General features: G+C 49.1%; 1 protein-coding gene across 1 annotated transcript; it reads left to right on the top strand.

Moving 5' to 3' along the window:
* Ddx27 (DEAD-box helicase 27) lies at positions 1 to 17909 on the top strand. Its single transcript, XM_041670424.1, has 21 exons — positions 1 to 165; positions 1346 to 1492; positions 3322 to 3381; positions 3594 to 3753; positions 4241 to 4281; positions 4389 to 4475; positions 5407 to 5512; positions 7720 to 7893; positions 9079 to 9229; positions 10459 to 10558; positions 10657 to 10798; positions 11035 to 11188; positions 12258 to 12339; positions 12430 to 12607; positions 14650 to 14756; positions 14863 to 14965; positions 16412 to 16506; positions 16583 to 16706; positions 16888 to 16975; positions 17595 to 17666; positions 17776 to 17909. Exons 1-21 carry the CDS (start codon positions 73 to 75, stop codon positions 17792 to 17794), a joined length of 2283 nt encoding a protein of 760 aa, XP_041526358.1. The 5' UTR covers positions 1 to 72; the 3' UTR covers positions 17795 to 17909.
* The last annotated feature ends 715 nt before the right edge of the window (positions 17910 to 18624 follow it).

Here is an 18624-nt window from a genome sequence, read left to right as displayed (position 1 = left end):
TAAGGCGAGCGCCGAAAAGGCCGGTGCGGCCGGAGGACTGCACTCGCTTCCGGAAGTGGCTGCTTCCTCAGCATGCTGGCCGAGCTCGGATTCATCGGGACCATTGGCGAAGATGACGAGGTGCCGGTGGAGCCCGAATCGGACTCCGGGGACGACGAGGAGGAGGTTGGAGCCGGCGGACGGATTCGCGGGGGAGGGAGCCGTGAGCGGGAGCGGCCGGGAAGGAGCTGTGGGCGCCAGGCCGTCCTCAGCGTGCTAAGGTGTCCCCAGGCAGGCTGTTTGACCCAGGCTGTGCAGAGGCGACCTCCGCCCCTGAAGTCAGTCTTGCTTCCTGCCCATTCGGTGATGTTGTGTTCCCATCTGTCCATCCAGCCTCCCAGGCGGCTGTCGTGGCTTTGGGCGGTGGGGATGTAGTCTTGAGCGAGTGGCGAGAAAAGAAAACAAAACGACGTGCCTCACGCTGTCATCTGCCTGCCTGACATGGCCCTTCGGATGGCCCACGACCTCTGCGGTCGACTTCCGAGAAAGCAACAAATACTCTAAGGCTCCGCTCTTTGCCCCTCACGATGGAGCGGTGCGGTCGTTTTTGACCGTTTGCCCTCCGACCATCCGCACTATTCTCTGTGCCGAGTCACACCTGGCTACCTGCAGCCCTCTCTTCGTTTGCAGTTTGGTCAATGGTCCCCTTCTAGTCCTCTCCTCACCTGGCAGCAGAGTGGGCTTCCCATGACGCGGTCCCGTTGGACCTGCCCCTTCCTCCCAACCCAGCAGCTGCTTCCTCCCGTGGCTTTCAGAGTAGGTCAGGCTCTGTCCTTTCTGCCATTGCACGCACAAGCCCTCTTCACGACAGTCCATTCTGCATGCCCCCCTCCCGGTGTGTGTGTGTGTGTGTGTGTGTGTCCGTGCTTGAAGGTATATATGCACCTGCAGGTGCAGTGTGTGTTTGTGGGGGTGGGGTGGGTACGGACACTGTTGGCAGGCCAAGGGTTAATGCACACCGAGTGTCATTCCTCAGGAGCTGTCCACCTCGTTTCTACAGACGCTTCTCCCCCTGGAACCTAGAGCACCAGTTAGGCTAGGCTAGACTACACCGACAGGTGTGTTAAAAACCTCCCAGGACAGTTGTAAGCTGGACACTTCCTTATCATCTGCCCGTGTTTGCCTTACGTTGCTTTTTTATCCTGCCTGTTGATTTGAACCAGGGCTTCATACACGCTAGGCAGGCTCTCCCCGCTGATCTGGGCTCCCAGCTGTGGGTTTCTCCTGGTAGGCCTCCTCCCTTCCTTCCCTCTTCCTGTTCTGTTCCTCTGTCTCAGCCTGTTACTTTTCCCTCTCCTCTTTTCAGGGGCCCATTGTGCTGGGCCGCAAGCAGAAAGCCCTTCAGAAGAGCCGTAGTGCTGATTTCAACCCTGACTTCATTTTCACTGAGAAGGAGGGCATGTATGACGGCAGCTGGGCCCTGGCTGATGTCATGAGCCAGCTCAAGAAGAAGGTGAGACTGACGGAGATGTGTTTTGGGTGATGGACAGTAAGTGGGTATGAGGACAGACCCTTATCTCACAGCCTTTTACCTTTATTTTATCTTCAGCAGCTTTTGGAACCCTTTGAAAATGGGTTGTGTATGTTTGATGGGGTAGGGAGAGGAGGCTCCAAGTACCCCACAGTTCTCATGAATTGCCAATAGTGGAGAGCACTGTAAAGTAAGTGGTCTTATTGTAGTTAATCATCAGAAATATATTAGTTTGTCTCCAGGTGGCATTTAGAATATCAGAGATAGCTTACTCTGTTTGATGACGGGGTGAGGGTACTTGTAACCTGCTGACCTAACTCTGATCCCTGGAACCCACGTGGTGGAAGGGGAGAACTGAGTTCCGCTGGTTGTTTGTTGACCTTCACATGCTCTATGGCTATTGTTTGCCACACCTGCTTCAATAAATAACTGAGCTTATTTTTCCTGTATTTATTAAATGCCCATACCTGCACATGGTGGCACATGCTGTAATCTTAGCACAACAGGTTGAAGTTTGTATGTAAGCGCACTCCATGCATGCAGTGCCCATCGAGTCTAGAAAGGGTGTCAGATCCCCTAGAACGGAAGATATATATTTGTGAGCTGCTGGGTGCTGGGAATAGAACCCCGGTCCTCCAGAAGGGCAGCAGTATTCTTTACTGAGCTGAACTATCTCTAACACTAGGATTGATTTTATTTTTGTGTGTATATGGGTTCCCACGGAGGCTAGAACAGGGAGCTGGATCCCTTGGAGCTGGAGTGGGCTGCCCAATATGGTTGTTGGAAATGGAATTCAAGCCCTATAATTTGAGTAGCAAGTGATCTTAACTGCTGACCTATCTCTCCAGCCTCTAAAATAGTCTTTAAAAAATATGTTTGTATTGGTTCTTAGTAATCTGGCTTTTTTTCCTTATTAAGCAATTATTTATTTATTTATTTATTTTGGTTCTTCAAGGCAAGGATTCTCTGTGTAGCCTTGGTTGTTATGGACCTCACTTTGTAGGCCAGGCTGGTCTTAAACTCATGGAGATCCTCCTGCCTCTGCCTCCGGAGTGCTGGAATGAAAGGCATATGCCTTTTCATTTTTCTTTTTTTTTTCTTTTTTTTGTTTTTTCGAGACAGGGTTTCTCTGTGGTTTTGGAGCCTGTCCTGGAACTAGCTCTTGTAGACCAGGCTGGTCTCGAACTCACAGAGATCCACCTGCCTCTGCTTCCCGATTAAAGGGATTAAAGGCGTGCGCCACCACCGCCCGGCTTTCATTTTTCAATAAAATATCTGATACCTTTTTTAAATTTAATGTTCATGTGCACATGTACTGTGTTTGGATTAAACCTCCTCTTTTAGTTATCAATAGTGTGCATATTGATTAAATTTTCCAAAATTAGATAAGCCTTAGGAATGTCTAGTAGGGTGACACTCTATAGGCCAGATTGGCCTGAAACTCACTATGTAGCCAAGGCTGGCTTTGACTTCATGACCTCTTGCTTTGGTATCCAAAGTGATAGATTACAGATGTGAGCCACCATGCATACCTACGTTGGACAATCAGACAACCCTTTTTAGTTTTTCGAGACAAGGTTTCTCTGTGTAGCCCTGACTGTCTTGGTACTCGCCCTGTAGACCAGGCTGGCCTCAAACTCACAGAGATCCACCTGCCTCTGCTTTCTAAGTGTTGGGATTAAAGGCGTGCGCCACCACCGCCTGGCCAGACAAGCCTTTTCTATCCTAACATTTGAGGCCTGGCCCTGTGACATCCTCGTCGGTGTCCTTCTACATATGTTTTCTTTTTCCTGTCTTGATTTTATCTGCAGAGGGCAGCCACCACCCTAGACGAGAAGATTGAGAAAGTACGGAAGAAAAGGAAAGCAGAGGTGAGAGTGAAACCCGGCTGGTGGTGGTTGTTGATGAACTCTGGGCTGTGTCTTTGGCCTCACTGAGAGTGGTGGATGGCAGGGACAGTCTGGGTGTTTATTACTCTTCATTGCCCAGCCACACAGCCTGTCCTGGCTATTGAACTCAGTATGGCTTCTCTTAGGTTCTGAATTTCCTGTAAAGTAGTCACCCCTACTTTATTTTTCCCCAGGAAAAGGAAGCCAAGTCTGGGAAGGTGGAGGAGAAAGAAGGCAGGGCGAGCAGTGACCCGAAGGGGCAGGAGGATCTGGGAGGGAATGAGGCAGACTCCAAGGATGAAGACTCTGAGACCGACTACTCCTCTGGGGATGAGGAGGTCCTCACCAAAGCAGGTAGGCTGATGTCGAGCATGCCCCATGGCTCTGTGGGAGCTGTACTGTCTCCCCACAGTGCCGGATGCCCCACCATTGGTTCTCTCTTCACTTGACACTGTCCGGTGCTTATCCTTTGCAGGCAGCTGCTCCTTTCCTTACCCTCAGCTCTGTGCAGTGCCGGTTCTCCTACAACTCACCCGCTTGGGGTGACTCAGGTGCACTGGGTCCAGCCATGTATTGGGGGTCAGTGAGCATTTTGGTAGAACTCACTAACGTGTCAGCCTTGTGTTGAGAGCCCACTGCTGTCTGTACTGTACTGGCCAGGCTAGGGTCTTGTCTGTTACAATGGAGTGGTTTTGCTACGTGACCACATGGTGTCCTTATCTGTGAAAGAAGGATGGGAGATCAGCCTCCCCAGATGTCTGTGGACAACACTGAAGCCATGGGAAGAAGAGGCAGGTGCAGGGTACCAAGGGCCATGCTCACTGCTGTGTTTTTCCCGCAGACACACTCAAAGTGAAGGAGAAGAAGAAGAAGAAGGGCCAGGTGAGCCTGGGTGTGAGGTCGTTGGGCAGTTCTCTTTCCCAGCCTGAAAGGACAGGCAGGCTCGGGTGGCTTTGCTAAGTCCTCTTCTGCTGTCTGATCTGGTGCAGGAAGCAGGAGGATTCTTTGAAGATGCATCTGAGTATGACAAAAGCCTCACCTTCCAGGACATGAATCTGTCCCGGCCCCTCCTGAAGGTAGTAGCTTTGGCAATGGGGGTTGATTCTTTTTTGATTGATTTAATTCTCTCTGTGTGCATGATGTGCTCATGTGAACTATCTGCATGTGTGTGTGCTGGTGCCTGTGGAAGTAAAGAGGTTCATTGGAATCCCTGAAGCTGGAGTTAACAAGTGATTGTGAGCTGCCGTAGGTGCTGGCAACCAACTTCAGATCTTCTCAAGAGCAGCAAGTGCTCTTAACTGCTGAGCATACATTTTAGATGCCCATTCATTTTGGACAGGGTTTCATAGTCCAGGCTTGCTATGAACTTACTGTGTAGCCAGGGTGGGCTTTGAACTCCTGATCCTCCTGCCTTCATCTCCCAAGGACTGGGATGCACAACCAGCTGATAATTATGGGTTGATTCTTGCAGTAGTCCCCATGTATGGTTCTCGTGTTCCTCTTTGACTTGGCTCCGCTGCAGAGAGCCCTCTGACGCAAATCCCACCAGCTCTTAGGGCCTTTCACTTGGGATCAAAGCCCAGGTGCTCATGCTGACGTACAGACTTGTTTCTCTTCTGATCCTTTTTGAGGACAGTTGTAGCACTCTTCTTTTTTGTACTTCCTGTTCCCTCTGTTTGGAAGATTCTTCCTCCAGAAGTCTTTTGGGGTATTCAGTCACCCCATTGGGGTCAGTGAATCATCCCTGTTGTGACTTGCACTTTTTCCTGCTTGTCTCCAGCTCCTATGTGACTGCTTTTATTAGTCTCTATAGAATGGGTGTTTGATTTTGGTCTGTTTCTTTTTGCTGGTTCCCAAAGCAAGGCTTTTCTTTCTGTCTCCTGCTGTCCTGGGTGCAGCTGGTGCCTTAGGCTCTGGAGGGAAGGTACCCAGGAAGTTGTGTCCCTTGCTGTTTGCTATGACTCCCTCCCTTTCCACCTACCCTGTCTGACTAACTTTTCTCCTCAGGCAATTACAGCCATGGGCTTCAAGCAGCCGACCCCAATCCAGAAGGCGTGCATCCCTGTGGGTCTGCTGGGAAAAGACATCTGTGCCTGTGCGGCCACCGGGACAGGTGACAGGGTAGGCGGGGCAGGAGGCCAGAACACACTTGGCTTTTTAAAGATTTATTTTATTTTAAACATGAGTGTTTTGCTTTCATGTATGCATATGTACTTTATGTGGAGGCCAGGAGAGGGTGTTGTATGCCCTGTAACTGGAGTAGTAGACTGTAAACCGTCATGTGGATGCTGGGAACCCAACCCAAGAGTACCAAGTCCTAACCACTGAGCCATCTCCCTCTGCTTGCCTTTTTGAACTATAGAAAAAGTTTATAAAGCCAAATATGGTGGTGGGCTATATAGAAAGACTATCTTAAGAAGAAAAAAATCGGGGCTGGAGAGGTGGCTCAGTGGTTAAGAGCATTGCCTGCTCTTCCAAAGGTCCTGAGTTCAATTCCCAGCAACCACATGGTGGCTCACAACCATCTGTAAAGAGGTCTGGCGCCCTCTTCTGGCCTTCAGGCATACACACAGAATATTGTATACATAATAAATAAATAAATATTTAAAAAAAAAAAAAAAAAAAAGAAGAAAAAAATCTGGCTGGTGTGGTGGTGGTGCACCTCTTCAGTCCCCATCACTCGGGAGGCAGAGGTAGGAGGATCTCTGAGTTTGAGGGCAGCTACACAGGGAAAGCCTGTTCCGAAAAACAAAAACAAACAAACAAACAAAAAAACAGAAAAAAGTCCGTAGAAATCTGTACTCAATTGGTGATTTGGTGGGGTGTTTTTTGTCAGGGGGATGACACAGGATTTTTCTGTGTAACAGTTCTGGCCGTCCTAGAACTCTGTAGACCGCCCTCACTGCCCACCTGGCTGTACCACCATTGCTTGGTGATTTTTTTTTTTTTATTGGGGGGGTTTCAAGACAGGGTTTCTCTGTGTAACAGCCCTAGCTGTCCTGGAACTAGCTCTTGTAGACCAGGCTGGCTTTGAACTTACAAAGATTCACCTGCTTCTGCCTCCCAAGTGCTGGGATTAAAGGCGTGCGCCACCACTGCCTGGCTTCTAGCTGGAGACTTTTGTTGTTAAAATTATTTTATTTTTAGCTGGTGTGGTGGAGCACATCTTTAATTCCAACCTTTGGAAGGCAGAGGCAGGTGGATCTCTGATTTGGAGCCCAGCCTGGTCCACAAAGCAAATTCCAGGACAGCTAGAGCTGTTACACAGAGATACCCTGTCTCCAAAAAAAAAAAAGAAAAAAAAGGAAAAATTTATTTTATTTTAAATTATGTGTATGTCTGTAGGTATGTGTTCATGTGGGTGCAGGTGCCCACAGCGTCCAGAAGAGAATGACAGGTCCCCTGAAGCCAGACTTAGCAGCAGTTGGGAGCTGCTGGCTTGGGTTCTGGGAACTGCGCTCCTCCTCTAGAACAGCAACATTCACTTTTAACTATGAGGCCAGCCCTTCAACTGGAGACCTTAGCAGCTTTTATAGCTATGGGATGCCAGTTTGTCTTCCTATGCTCATGCTGTAGAATGTTGAATTTTGGGACTGGAGAGGTGGCTCAGAATTGAAGAGCACTGGCTACTTTTGCAGACAACCAAAGTTTGGTTCCCAATACCCATTTGGCAGCTTAACAACCACCTATGACTACAGTGCCAGGGAATCAGACACCTGATCTCTACTGGTCTCCATGGTACCAGGCACATACATACAGGCAAAATTCTCATACATATATAAAATGTATAAACAAGTAAGTGTTGGGGTTGGTGAGAGAACTTAGTGGTTAAGAACAGGGGCTATTCTTCTAGGGGACCAGGTTCAATTCTCAACCCCCACATGGTAGTTTATAGCTGTCTCTAATTCCAGTTCCAGAGGATTCCATGCCCCTGTTTGGTCTCTGTGGGCACACATGTGGCATGCATTCACAGGCATATACATACATGTAGATAAACAGATCTCTAAAATAATAAATATCTCAAGTCTCTCAGAACGTTGAGCCTTGTTTCTGGCATCCACTGGTGTTGGGATGGGGGCAGGATGACAGTGGGTCCTTTGGAGAGCAACTAGCCTGGTAACAGCTGAGCCAGCTCTCCAGCCCAGTTACTCTTCATGTCCTTCTCTTTAAGTTTACATTGATACTGTTTGGCATCAGGAAAACACTTGCATGCATAAGGCATGTTCCCATAGGCAGAGATGTGGGTTCCTGTATTCAGGTGGAACCAAAGCATGGAAGGTGCTGAACCTGCTCTCTGCTCTCCTGTTGTCCTCCCTCTAGGCAAAACTGCAGCCTTTGCATTGCCTGTCTTGGAGCGTCTGATCTACAAGCCCCGCCAGGCTGCGGTCACTCGAGTGCTGGTGCTAGTCCCTACCAGAGAGCTGGGCATCCAGGTACACTCCGTCACCAAGCAGCTGGCCCAGTTCTGCAGCATCACTACCTGCCTGGCTGTGGGTAAGTGAGGGCCACTGTGAGACACAATGCGATGCATGGAGAATGAGGTGTGTTTTACCCCACCCCCAGTGTCAGGAAAAGACCCTTTTGTGGATTGGATCCACCTAAAAGTCAGTTGACATATTTTCATAGTGGATAGAGGCAGGGGAAGACATTTCATTAAGATTTAACTCTTTGTTTTGTTTTGTTTTGTTTTATATTTTTGAGGTAAGGTTTCATTCTGTAGCTCAGGTTGGCTTAAAACTGTGTAGCTCAGGTTGGCCTCAAACATAGCAGCCCTCCTGCCTAACCTTCCTGCTACTAGTGAGAGTCCAGGTATGAGCCACCACATTCAGCAGGACTTAGACTCTATAGTTTGTGGAGCTGGGGACAGAATCTAGGGCCTTTCGCATGATACTGCGTCACTGAACTGTTGAGTTGGTCTGGTGGTTCAGAACACTGAGTTTCAGTTCCCTGCCTCCACGTGGTAACTCACAGCTGTCTGTAACTTAAATTCCAAGGGATCTGACATTTTCTTCTGACCTCTGAGGGCATCAGCACCAGGCATGTATATGGTACACATAACACATACAGGCAAAAGACTCATACGTATAATACAGTGAAACAGACCTTTGAAAAAGCCTGGTGTGTGGTGCCCACCTTTAATCCCAGTACTCGGGAGGGAAAGGCAGGTAGATCTCTGTGAGTTGGAGGCCAGCCTGGTCTACAGAGGGAATTCCCCAGACAGCTGCACAGTAAGATCGTGTCCACAAATCCAAAGAAGACTTAACCTTGATAAATAGAATTCAGCATTGGGGATAGAGGTCCTCGGTAGAGGGCTTGTGTAGTTTCTACCAGTCTCTGGGATCCATTCCTAACACACGAACAGTATTATTTTCCATAAAATATGGTAATTCTCGTACTTGGGATGATGAGGTAGAGTCATTGCCAGCCTGGGCTACAGGGTGAGACTGTCTCAAACCAGGAAAAAAAAAAAAAAGAATGACGAGGCTTTAGACTTTTTCTTGTTACTTAACCTTATTGTGAATAATAGTGATTTGGGAGGACGTTCCCTGGTGAGGTCCCAGTGTTATCTAGTCTCAGACTGTCTTACTCCCTGTGTGTGCTGTACATTTGGCCTGAGCCCCAGCAGGTGACACTGATGACTGACTGACCAGGCCGTCCACTGGGGTCTGCTCTCTGCAGGTGGCCTGGATGTGAAGTCTCAGGAAGCTGCTCTCCGGGCAGCACCAGACATCCTCATTGCCACACCTGGCCGGCTCATCGACCACCTTCACAACTGCCCTTCCTTTCACCTGAGCAGCATTGAGGTGCTCATCCTGGATGAGGCTGACAGGTGGGCCTGAGGTGCAGGGCCTGGGGGTCCTGCACTGTCACCCTGTGGTACTCTAAGGCTCTTGGTCACCGGCATGTAACACCATTTAACTGTCCACACTGGATCTCTGTCCTCTTTAGGTCAGGTTTCCATGCGTATGCATGTGTGCTATCTCCCCACCCCTTCCTCCTTTCCCCCTCTCTGGAGTGAGCTGCTTAAGAGGTAAGAGAGGTCTTTCAGGAATAGTGCTGCATGCCTTTAATCCCAGCACTTCGGATGCTGAGGCAGGAAGTTTGAGCTAAGCTCAGGATATACAGTAAGTTCCAGACCAGCCTGGACACAGAGTGAGACCTTGTCTCAAAAAAAGGTTAAATAATGTGAGCTCTACCATTTCCCAATGTTGGAGAATGGGACTGAGATTCTTGGAACAAATCTTTTTCTTGTCTGTGCCTGGGAATAAGAATGGCATCCATGCAGGACACTACAGGGAGCAATGCAAGCAAGCCAGTATACCTTCCACAGGCCATCGCCAGGGCTGCTCCCTCCATGTGTTCGCCCCTCCACACCTCCAGCTTCTCTCTTGCTCCTTTGCTGGCTGACTCCTTCATGTCCCAATTGAACCAGTGATGGAGGTCAGTTGGGCAGATGGTTCACCCTCACTGTGAATCCTGGAAGAACTGAGCCGCGCCTTACATGTGCCTCTCCTCAGCTCAGCTGAAGGCAGTCCAGTCCTCCCAGCTGTTCAATTCTGTGTGTTTCACATCTGTGTTACACCCATTGGGAAATCCTTAGCACCCACCGTGGGGCTCTTCACAAAGCACTATCTCCTTAACCTGCTTCAAGCTCCTCTAAGTTCTTACCCAGCAGTCTTGTCCCGAGGATGGCTTATCAGTCGAGTCACTGGGACACAACCAGACAAATGCAGAGAGCAAGGCTGAGGGGATATTCTGGTTGGAGACCAAAGATGTGTGATCACCAACTGCAACACAGAAGTATTTGGGGAACAGTGAAGGAGATTCCGTCTTACCCAAACACTCAAATGTTTGACACTTTGGTTATATAGGAGCAGGTTAATCAGTAGTATATGCTGGGACATTTGGAATAAGTGATCATGATCTCAGTAACTTGCAGAATAGGAGGGTGGAGTAGCAGCGATGACAGGGTAAACATGAGTCGTTGGCCTATGTGATGCCGTGACCCTCATTCTTGACGGAAGAGCTGCTCTTCAGCCCATCTGTCCCCTCTTCCAGAATGCTGGATGAATATTTTGAGGAGCAGATGAAGGAGATCATTCGAATGTGTTCCCACCACCGCCAGACCATGCTCTTCTCAGCCACCATGACAGATGAGGTGGGTGTGCCTAGTGGCATGCAGAGGATCCCAGCTGGGCAAGCCCTCTTGTTCTCCCACCTTTCCAAGCTATGCAGCTCTGACCCTGTACTTGGCAGGTGAAAGATCTGGCTTCGGTCTCCTTAAAGAACCCTGTGCGGATATTTGTGAACAGCAACACAGATGTAGCTCCCTTTCTTCGGCAAGAGTTCATACGGATCCGGCCTAACAGGGAAGGGGACCGGGAAGCCATTGTGGCAGGTAAAGGCCCAGGGTAGGACTGAACAGGGTGGCCATCTGCACTCATGCTCTTCTCTTTGTCCTTCAGCCACCTCCATCCATTCTCCTGAGCTCAGACAGCAGCATTGCCTCTCACCCAGCCTGCTGCCTCCCATTTCCCCCACTCCATGATGTTGACCACATTTGAGAGTTGGCGTCTCTGTCTTTGTCTTGGCTTGTGCAGTCTGCCCAGTGCTGGCTCACTCTTCTCCCTTCAGCTCTACTGATGAGAACGTTCACCGACCATGTGATGCTCTTCACCCAGACTAAGAAGCAGGCCCACCGCATGCACATTCTTCTGGGGCTGCTGGGGCTGCAGGTGGGCGAGCTCCACGGCAACTTGTCACAGACACAGCGACTGGAGGCCCTCCGGTAATACTCAGGGTGCTGCTCTCTTGGGAAGGCCTGGGGAGCTCGTTATCAAGGGAATTGGACCCTGGGGATTGTGACAGGGAGCACAAACAGCACAGTGCCCCCACTTTAACAGGTGACTAGTGTCCGCCACCACACCTGTGGTCCCAGCTTCTTGGGAGACTGAGGTGGGAATCAATGTCTCAGTCCGCACACTCTAAGGTTGCATGTAATCAGAACTCTTCTGGCCTTTGAGCAGGGCACCCTCTGTGCTCTCCTGGGCACCTATAGCAGGAAACACATCCTCTGTGTGGCTTCCCCAGAGAGCTCACCTGTCAGTCGATTCCGACTCACACTCGGGCAACAGTCACTTCATGAGCTTCAGTGCTCCAGCAGTTTCCAGTTTGTCGCTGAGTCCTCAGCAGAGGGGAGCTCCAGGAAAGGGGCCCTTCAGAATGCCCCTCATTCCTAACTGTGTACGTGAAGCGAGGAAGCTCCACCCACTGAGGCCTTAGCGTCTGCTCTGTGCTGTAGTCCACATAGACTGTTTCCAGTCTTGAGTGTGATGGGAATTGCTGCCATTTAACTGTGTGCCCACAGGCTGGGGTGTGGCTCTGTTAGAAGGCTTGCTCAAGTCCCAGTGTTACATTCCCAGCTTTTTTTCCTTGTTCCATCCACACCATAAATTAAAATATATGATGAGCCACACACTGCTGCTTGGACTCTATGAGGATTTAATGGTAATTTTATTTTACTTTTTTTTTTTTTTTTTGGCTTTTCAAAACAGTGTTTCTTTGTGTAGCTCTGACTGTCCTAGAACTTGCTATGTAGACCAGGCTGGCCTCAAACCTGGAGCTCCACCTGCCTCTCCCTCCCGAGTGCTGGGATTAAAGGCGTGTACCACCACCGCAGAGCTCCAACTTTATTTTTTTTATTGTATTTTTATTTATTTGTGCTTGGGTGTGTGCCATGGTGTCAGGATTACTCGCAGGAGTCAGTCCTTAGGCTTAGAAGCAGGTACCTTACCTGCTGAGCCGTCTCATGGTGTTGGGCTCAGGCAGCTTACTGAATATCTCTGTGCTCTTTCTAGGCGCTTTAAGGATGAACAGATTGATATCCTGGTGGCCACAGATGTTGCTGCCCGTGGGCTTGACATCGAAGGTGTGAAAACAGTGAGTGCTATTTCTGCTGCTTACCTTTGGTAGGAGTCTTGCTGGCCTGCCCACCACCCACACCTCACTGATGTTTGCTCTGATCTGCAGGTGATCAACTTCACCATGCCCAACACTGTCAAACACTATGTGCACCGGGTGGGGCGAACTGCACGTGCTGGCAGGGCTGGACGCTCTGTCTCTCTTGTGGGAGAAGAGGAACGGAAGATGCTGAAGGAGATTGTGAAGGCTGCCAAGGCTCCAGTGAAGGCACGGCTCATCCCCCAAGGTGAGGAGCACAGGGTGCTGGGCTCAGGCAAAGGATGATGCCAAGAGCTCTGCAGTCGACACCTCCTGAGTCTCCTGGACAGGCTTCCTCCACACCTTGGGTGTCAGTATGTGTGCCAGGGAATGATAGATGGTAAATGTAGGGTCCAACTCGTCAGAACTTCCTTAGAAGTTAAGAGAGGCCTCTGTGTCATCAACGCCCCTTTCCTGTTGGTTGGTAGGCGGGAAGGTGAGGTTGGTACTCACTCCTTTTTGTTTTGGTTTTTGAGGTAGGATTTCTCTGTATAACAGCTCTGGCTGTCCTGGAAATCACTTTGTAGACCATGCTGACCTCAAACTCACAGAGATCCACCTGCCTCCGTCTCCTGGGTGCTAGGATTAGTGATGTATGCCACCATGCCTGACTTTGGCTTACCTGTAGTGATGCTGCAAACTTAAGTCCGCTTGTTGGAATCAGTGAGAATAATGAAATCTGTAATCCAGGAGCTCATCCCTGTCTGTATTGGGGCAGGGCCTTCAGTGTCTCCTCTATCTATGGATGCCTTTTTTTTCTAGTTTCTTTTTAATTTGCTTTGAGATTTTGTTTTTATTTTATGTGTATGGGTTTTTTGCTTTCATGTATGTCTAGGTAACACATGTATATGATGTTCTAGGAGGCCAGAGAGAACTACAGTTAGAGATGATTGTGAGCCACTTGTGGGTTTGGAAACCAGTTCAGGTCCTTGAAGATCAGCCAGTGCTCCTCCAGCCCCCTTTTTTCCCATTTCATTTTAGGTTGTCAGTCAGGAAATAGCTAACTGTGTGCTCAGTTTTAGTGCTGCTGTCCCAGTAGCCAGGAATTGAGCAGGGAACGGAACAGCTGGTGTGAGAGTCAGTGAGTTGATAATCAGTGTGGCTGAGGGTGACGGGAGGAGAGGGGCCTGTTTAGAAACGCTACTCAGAGCAGGGTGTGGAGTGATGCCCATACTCCCAGTGCTTGGGAGCTGTAGGCAGAAGATGAGTTCAAAGCTATTCTCAGCCACATAGCAATTAAGAGGCCAGTCTCAACTACATGATGCTCTCTTAAAAAACGACTGCTTAGCAAAGGCCTCTGAGCAGCTGGCTCTGAGCTAAGTCCAGGCTGACAAAGTAAGGTGGCCATGAGCCAGCCCTCTGAGGACTGGCTCCCTGACTGAGCAAGGGCAGCAGCTCTGGGCAGGAATAAACTTGGTGTGTGCGTGAAGGAAGGGAAGTCAGGGAACCAGGACACAGTGAGCTCAGGTAGATGAGGCCATTCTGAAACATTGGCAATTCATTCGAAGAGGAACAGGAAGCCATGGGGGTGGTTACAGGGTGGCTTTTGTTGTGGTTTTAATCTTTGTGTTTGTGGGTGGATGATATGTGTGTGTCGTGCATTCCTAGAGTCAGTGGACAACCTCAGGTCTTGGCTTCACTTTCTACCTATCTAAGACAGGTCTCCTGTACATGCCAAACTAGTTGGCCTTTAGCATCTGGCGACTCTGATTTTAGTTCCCATCTGGCTATAGGAGCAATTGGGATCACAGATGTGTGCTTTTGTACTTCACTTTATATGGGTTTGGAGATCTGAACTCGTGTCTTCATCCTCGTGTGGCGTCTCCCCAGCCCTTGTTAACTTTTGAGATGAGTTCTGGTTCTGTTGGGCTCGGCTGGCCCAGACTCCTGGGCCTAAGTAGGTCTCTCTGCTTCCTGAGTAACCAGGGATATAGGCCAGCATCACATGGCCTCGTTCTTAGTGGGAGGTATTCAGGAAGGAAGTTCTGTGTCAGTAGGTAGGCATCTGCATTATACTCACAAGCTGCCAAGTAATCACCCTCAGTTTTATTCTTTTTTGTTTTTCTTTTGGTTTTCTCAAGACAAGGTTTCTCTGTAGCTTTGGTGCCTGTCCTGGAACTAGCTATGTAGACAAGGCTGGCCTTGCACCCACAGAGATCCGCGTGCTTCTGACTCCCGAGTGCTGGGGTTAAAGACGTGTGCCACCATATCCCAGCTTCTCAGTTTTATTCTTTATTCGATTCTTGTAAGATGTTATCCTCAAATTCCGGGACAAGATTGAGAAAATGGAGAAGGATGTATATGCGGTGCTGCAGCTGGAGGCAGAGGAGAAAGAGATGCAGCATTCAGAGGCCCAGGTGAGGCCGGGTGGCCGTCTCCCTACCTGCTGCTCAGTGGCAGCTGCACCGCTAACCGGGCAGTGGCTGCTGCAGCTCTGCTAGTGTCCTCATGCCCACCCCACAGATAGACACAGCAAAGCGGCTCTTGGAGAAGGGGAAGGAGACAGCAGACCACGAGCCCGAGAGGAGCTGGTTCCAGACCAAAGAAGAGAGGAAGAAGGAGAAGAGTGAGTGCTGAACGTTAGTGGGGGAATTGCTCGCCATGCAAAAACCTAAGGACCTGAGGTTGAGTCTCTAGAACCTGCCTCACAGCTTTTAAAATTAAAATGGCAGCATGCTTCTTTATCATCTGAGTAGATTATGACGGGACTTTTCCCTGCTAAAGAATAGTGAAAGTTCTTCCAGTTTTTGCCATGAGGATGTCATGAGAAACTTTGAACATGTGCCCTCTAGTTCAGCAAGCTATTTGCTTTGTAGGATAAACTACTGCAGGTGAAGAAGAACTATGCATATTTCTAATTCTATGACAATTTCAAAACTATCTCCCATATAACTGTGCCAGCAGTTTCAGAAATCCTGCCCCTTTCTGATGGGCCAGGCAGGAAGGGTGAGTGTGTTAGCCTTCTATGGTGGAACTAGGGCTCTGTTAATTGGTGGAAGGTGCTGAGTACTGGGTAAAACCTGTCTTTGTCCTTTGTAGCAGGAGTTGAGACAGTGAGCACCTTCAGTGTAATGAGGCTCCTGGGGCTTAGTGAACTGGAGGTAACCAGCAGAGGAGTGTATGTGGAGGAGAGAGCAAACCTCGGCTGTCATTCTCCCAGTGTCATGTGTCAGGGCCTCTCATTGGCCTAGAAACTGAGCAGATAGGCTAGTCTGACTGGTCAGTGAGTCCTAGTCTCTGCTAACTAGTAGGATTACCAGCCCCCCCCCCCGCCCCCCTAGGGTTTCTCTGTTGCTTTGGGGCCTGTCCTGGAACTAGGTCTTGTAGACCAGGCTGGCCTCAAACTCACAGAGATCCGCCTGCCTCTGCCTCCCAAGTGCTGGGATTAAAGGTGTGCGCCACCACTGCCCAGCCCTTTTTTTTTTTCTTTGAGACAGGGTTTCTCTGGCTTTGGAGCCCTTTTTTTTTTTTTTTTTTTTTTTTAATGGGTTCTAGGTGCCTGGGTTTACCTTTAATCTACTTGTGGATGGATCTCTGTGAGTTTGAGTTTACACAGTGAGTTCCAGGAGGCTAGGGCTACATAGACCCTTTGTCAAAAAGCCAGTTTAAAAAAAAAAAAAAAGTTGGTTTTAGGTATTAAATTCAGGTCTATATTCTTTTAAATTCGTATTTATTCTGTCACATTTCATTGTATATATTTGGATCATACCCTCCTCTACTGTTCCCTTCTGCTTTGAGGTCTGCTTTTTGTGGCTGCTGCATTTAATTAGGTCATTGATTAGAGCATGGGTGGGGGCTATTCCCTTGGAACTGGGGCAGCTTGCCAGTGGCTGGCTGCACCACTGAGGAATCGGACTCCCCCTCTCAGCAACCATCAACTCACCAGCCCCTCTTCCTGTGCCATTCTTCTTACATGGTAGACACTTTTCTACATGGGTGTCAGGCTCCCTAGTTAGCTTTCATCTTAAGCTTTAAGGACATAATGAAACCCCACACTCTGTTCTCACTGCAGTTGCCAAGGCTCTGCAGGAGTTTGACTTGGCCTTAAGAGGAAAGAAGAAAAGAAAGAAGTTTATGAAGGATGCCAAGAAAAAGGGGGAGATGACGGTGAGTGGCCTCCCTCTGGAGTTAGGTACCATGCAGCACTGGTCTGTTCTGTGCTCATCCCTCACTCTGCCCCCAGCCAGAGGAGAGGTCCCAGTTTGAAATCCTCAAGGCACAGATGTTTGCAGAGCGGCTAGCCAAGAGGAACCGCAGAACCAAGCGAGCACGGGCAATGCCTGAGGAAGAGCCTGCAGCAGGTCCTGGTAAGAGATTCATTCTACCTGACATCCTCATCATGGCAGGAGGAGTCGGTGGGGATATGGTGATGGCCAAGCTTTGGAGAAAGTGGGATCTATTGGTGTATGTGGCCTTTCTCTGGCTTTGGAACCCTCACCTAGAGCTTCAGGGACTTAACAGCCTCCACACTCATTTTCCTCTGTGCAGCCAAGAAGCAAAAGCAGCAGAAGAAGTCTGTGTTTGATGAAGAACTCACCAACACGAGCAAGAAAGCCCTGAAACAGTATCGAGCTGGGTAGGGTTTTAAGTGTTCCTTAGCCCTTGGTATGCAACAAACTGAGGTGTCTGCATCCTTGCCCACTTCCAGCTCTCCTAGCTAGAGCTTTATAATGCCGTGAGTAGGGTGCTTCTCTGCCCCCAGGGCCTGATGTGCAGGAGCAGGAGAGGTATTCCTTGTGAGTTCCCTGATCTGGATGATCTCAGTCTAGGCTGGGTAGGGAAGGCCTCTTCCTGCTGATTTTTTTTTTTTCGTTTTTTTTTTTTTAATTAATTTATTATCTATAGAATATTCTGTCTGTGTATATGTCTGCAGGCCAGAAGAGGGCACCAGACATCATTACAGATGGTTGTGAGCCACCATGTGGCTGCCGGGAATCGAACTCAAGACCTTTGGAAGAGCAGGCAATGCTCTTAACCTCTGAGCCATCTCTCCAGCCCCTTCCTGCTGATCTTAAACTGGTGGCTGGCTTCCAGAAATGTGTATTGTTTTGTAGAAGACCATGGGACCTGACTCCGAGGCACTGAAACTCACATGGCTGCACCCATCCCACCTATGCTGCCCTTTCTGTGAAGCTGAGATAGGTGACGTCACTCACACGCTCCAGTCTGCTCATCTCACATTTCCTCTCTTACAGCCCTTCTTTTGAAGAGAGGAAACAGTTAGGTCTGTCTCGCCAGAGAAGAGGGAACTTCAAATCTAAGTCCAGGTAATGTTGCATTGTGGAGGGCAGAGGTCGTACCCATGGGGCTGGAGAAGCAAGCAAACGCAGAACTATTCCTCCCTTCTGGCTTTAATTTTGTTGTTTTTCTTTATAGGTATAAGAGAAAGAAGTAACCTAGTGGCATGAAGAAGTTGGTGGGACAATTTTATATCCCTTCCCTGTGGGAAGTCGTCTTGGTCTGTTTTTTTCCATTTGTAAAACAATAACAACAAAATCTCTTGAACAAGCTATTTGTGTATTTGGTGTTTTAAAGATGTTGGCTGAATTTCTATCTATCTATCTAGGAGCTATTTCCTAGTGTTTCATCCATGTCTCCTTTTTTAAATTTTGAGAGTGTCTCAACTGTGTATAGCCCAGGCTAGCTTGAAACCTACTATTCAGGCCTCATACACTGCCATGCCTGGCTGTGGATCCCTTTCTGATTAACTTTCCTGACATTTCAAATGCAAGATGTAATTTTGAGCTCACACTCCTTCCCTCAGTTTGGAAATGACCAGTTCTCCGGCTGCACATACCCTGAGCCCATGCATACTTGCCAATGTAGGGTTCTGTTTAGAAAATCAAGGCTTACACTGGGTGGTGGTGGCGGCGCATACCTTTAATCCCAGTACTCGAGAGGCAGAGGCAGGCGGATCTCTGAGTTCGAGGCAAGCCTGGTTTACAGAGTGAGTTCTACGACAGGCTCCAAAGCTACACAGAGAAATCCTGTCTTGAAAAACAAAACACACACACACACACACAAAAATCAAGGCTCACCTGGTCTGGTGCTGGGCTGTGGTTCAACCAGACTATGCCTTTGGCAGAAAGAGCTCCATGTTAAAATCTAGGTGCAGGGGCTGGGCAGTGGTGGCGCACGCCTTTAATCCCAGCACTCGGGAGGCAGAGGCAGGCGGATCTCTGGGAGTTCGAGGCCAGCCTGGTCTACAAGAGCTAGTTCCGGGAC

Source organism: Microtus oregoni, unplaced genomic scaffold, assembly GCF_018167655.1.
Source record: "Microtus oregoni isolate MIOR12 unplaced genomic scaffold, Mior012 000020F_ref0000438, whole genome shotgun sequence".
NCBI lineage: Eukaryota > Metazoa > Chordata > Mammalia > Rodentia > Cricetidae > Microtus > Microtus oregoni.
The sequence above is the reverse complement of the archived record's forward strand: the minus strand, read 5'-3'. Positions and strand labels throughout refer to the sequence as shown.

Coding starts and splice junctions, on each gene's coding strand:
- Ddx27 (XM_041670424.1), top strand. CDS start 73: ATGCTGGCCGAGCTCGGATTCATCGGGACCATTGGCGAAGATGACGAG. Junction 12,340..12,429: donor ACATCGAAGGTGTGAAAACA/GTGAGTGCTATT, acceptor TCTGATCTGCAG/GTGATCAACTTCACCATGCC. Junction 16,976..17,594: donor CTGAAACAGTATCGAGCTGG/GTAGGGTTTTAA, acceptor CCTCTCTTACAG/CCCTTCTTTTGAAGAGAGGA.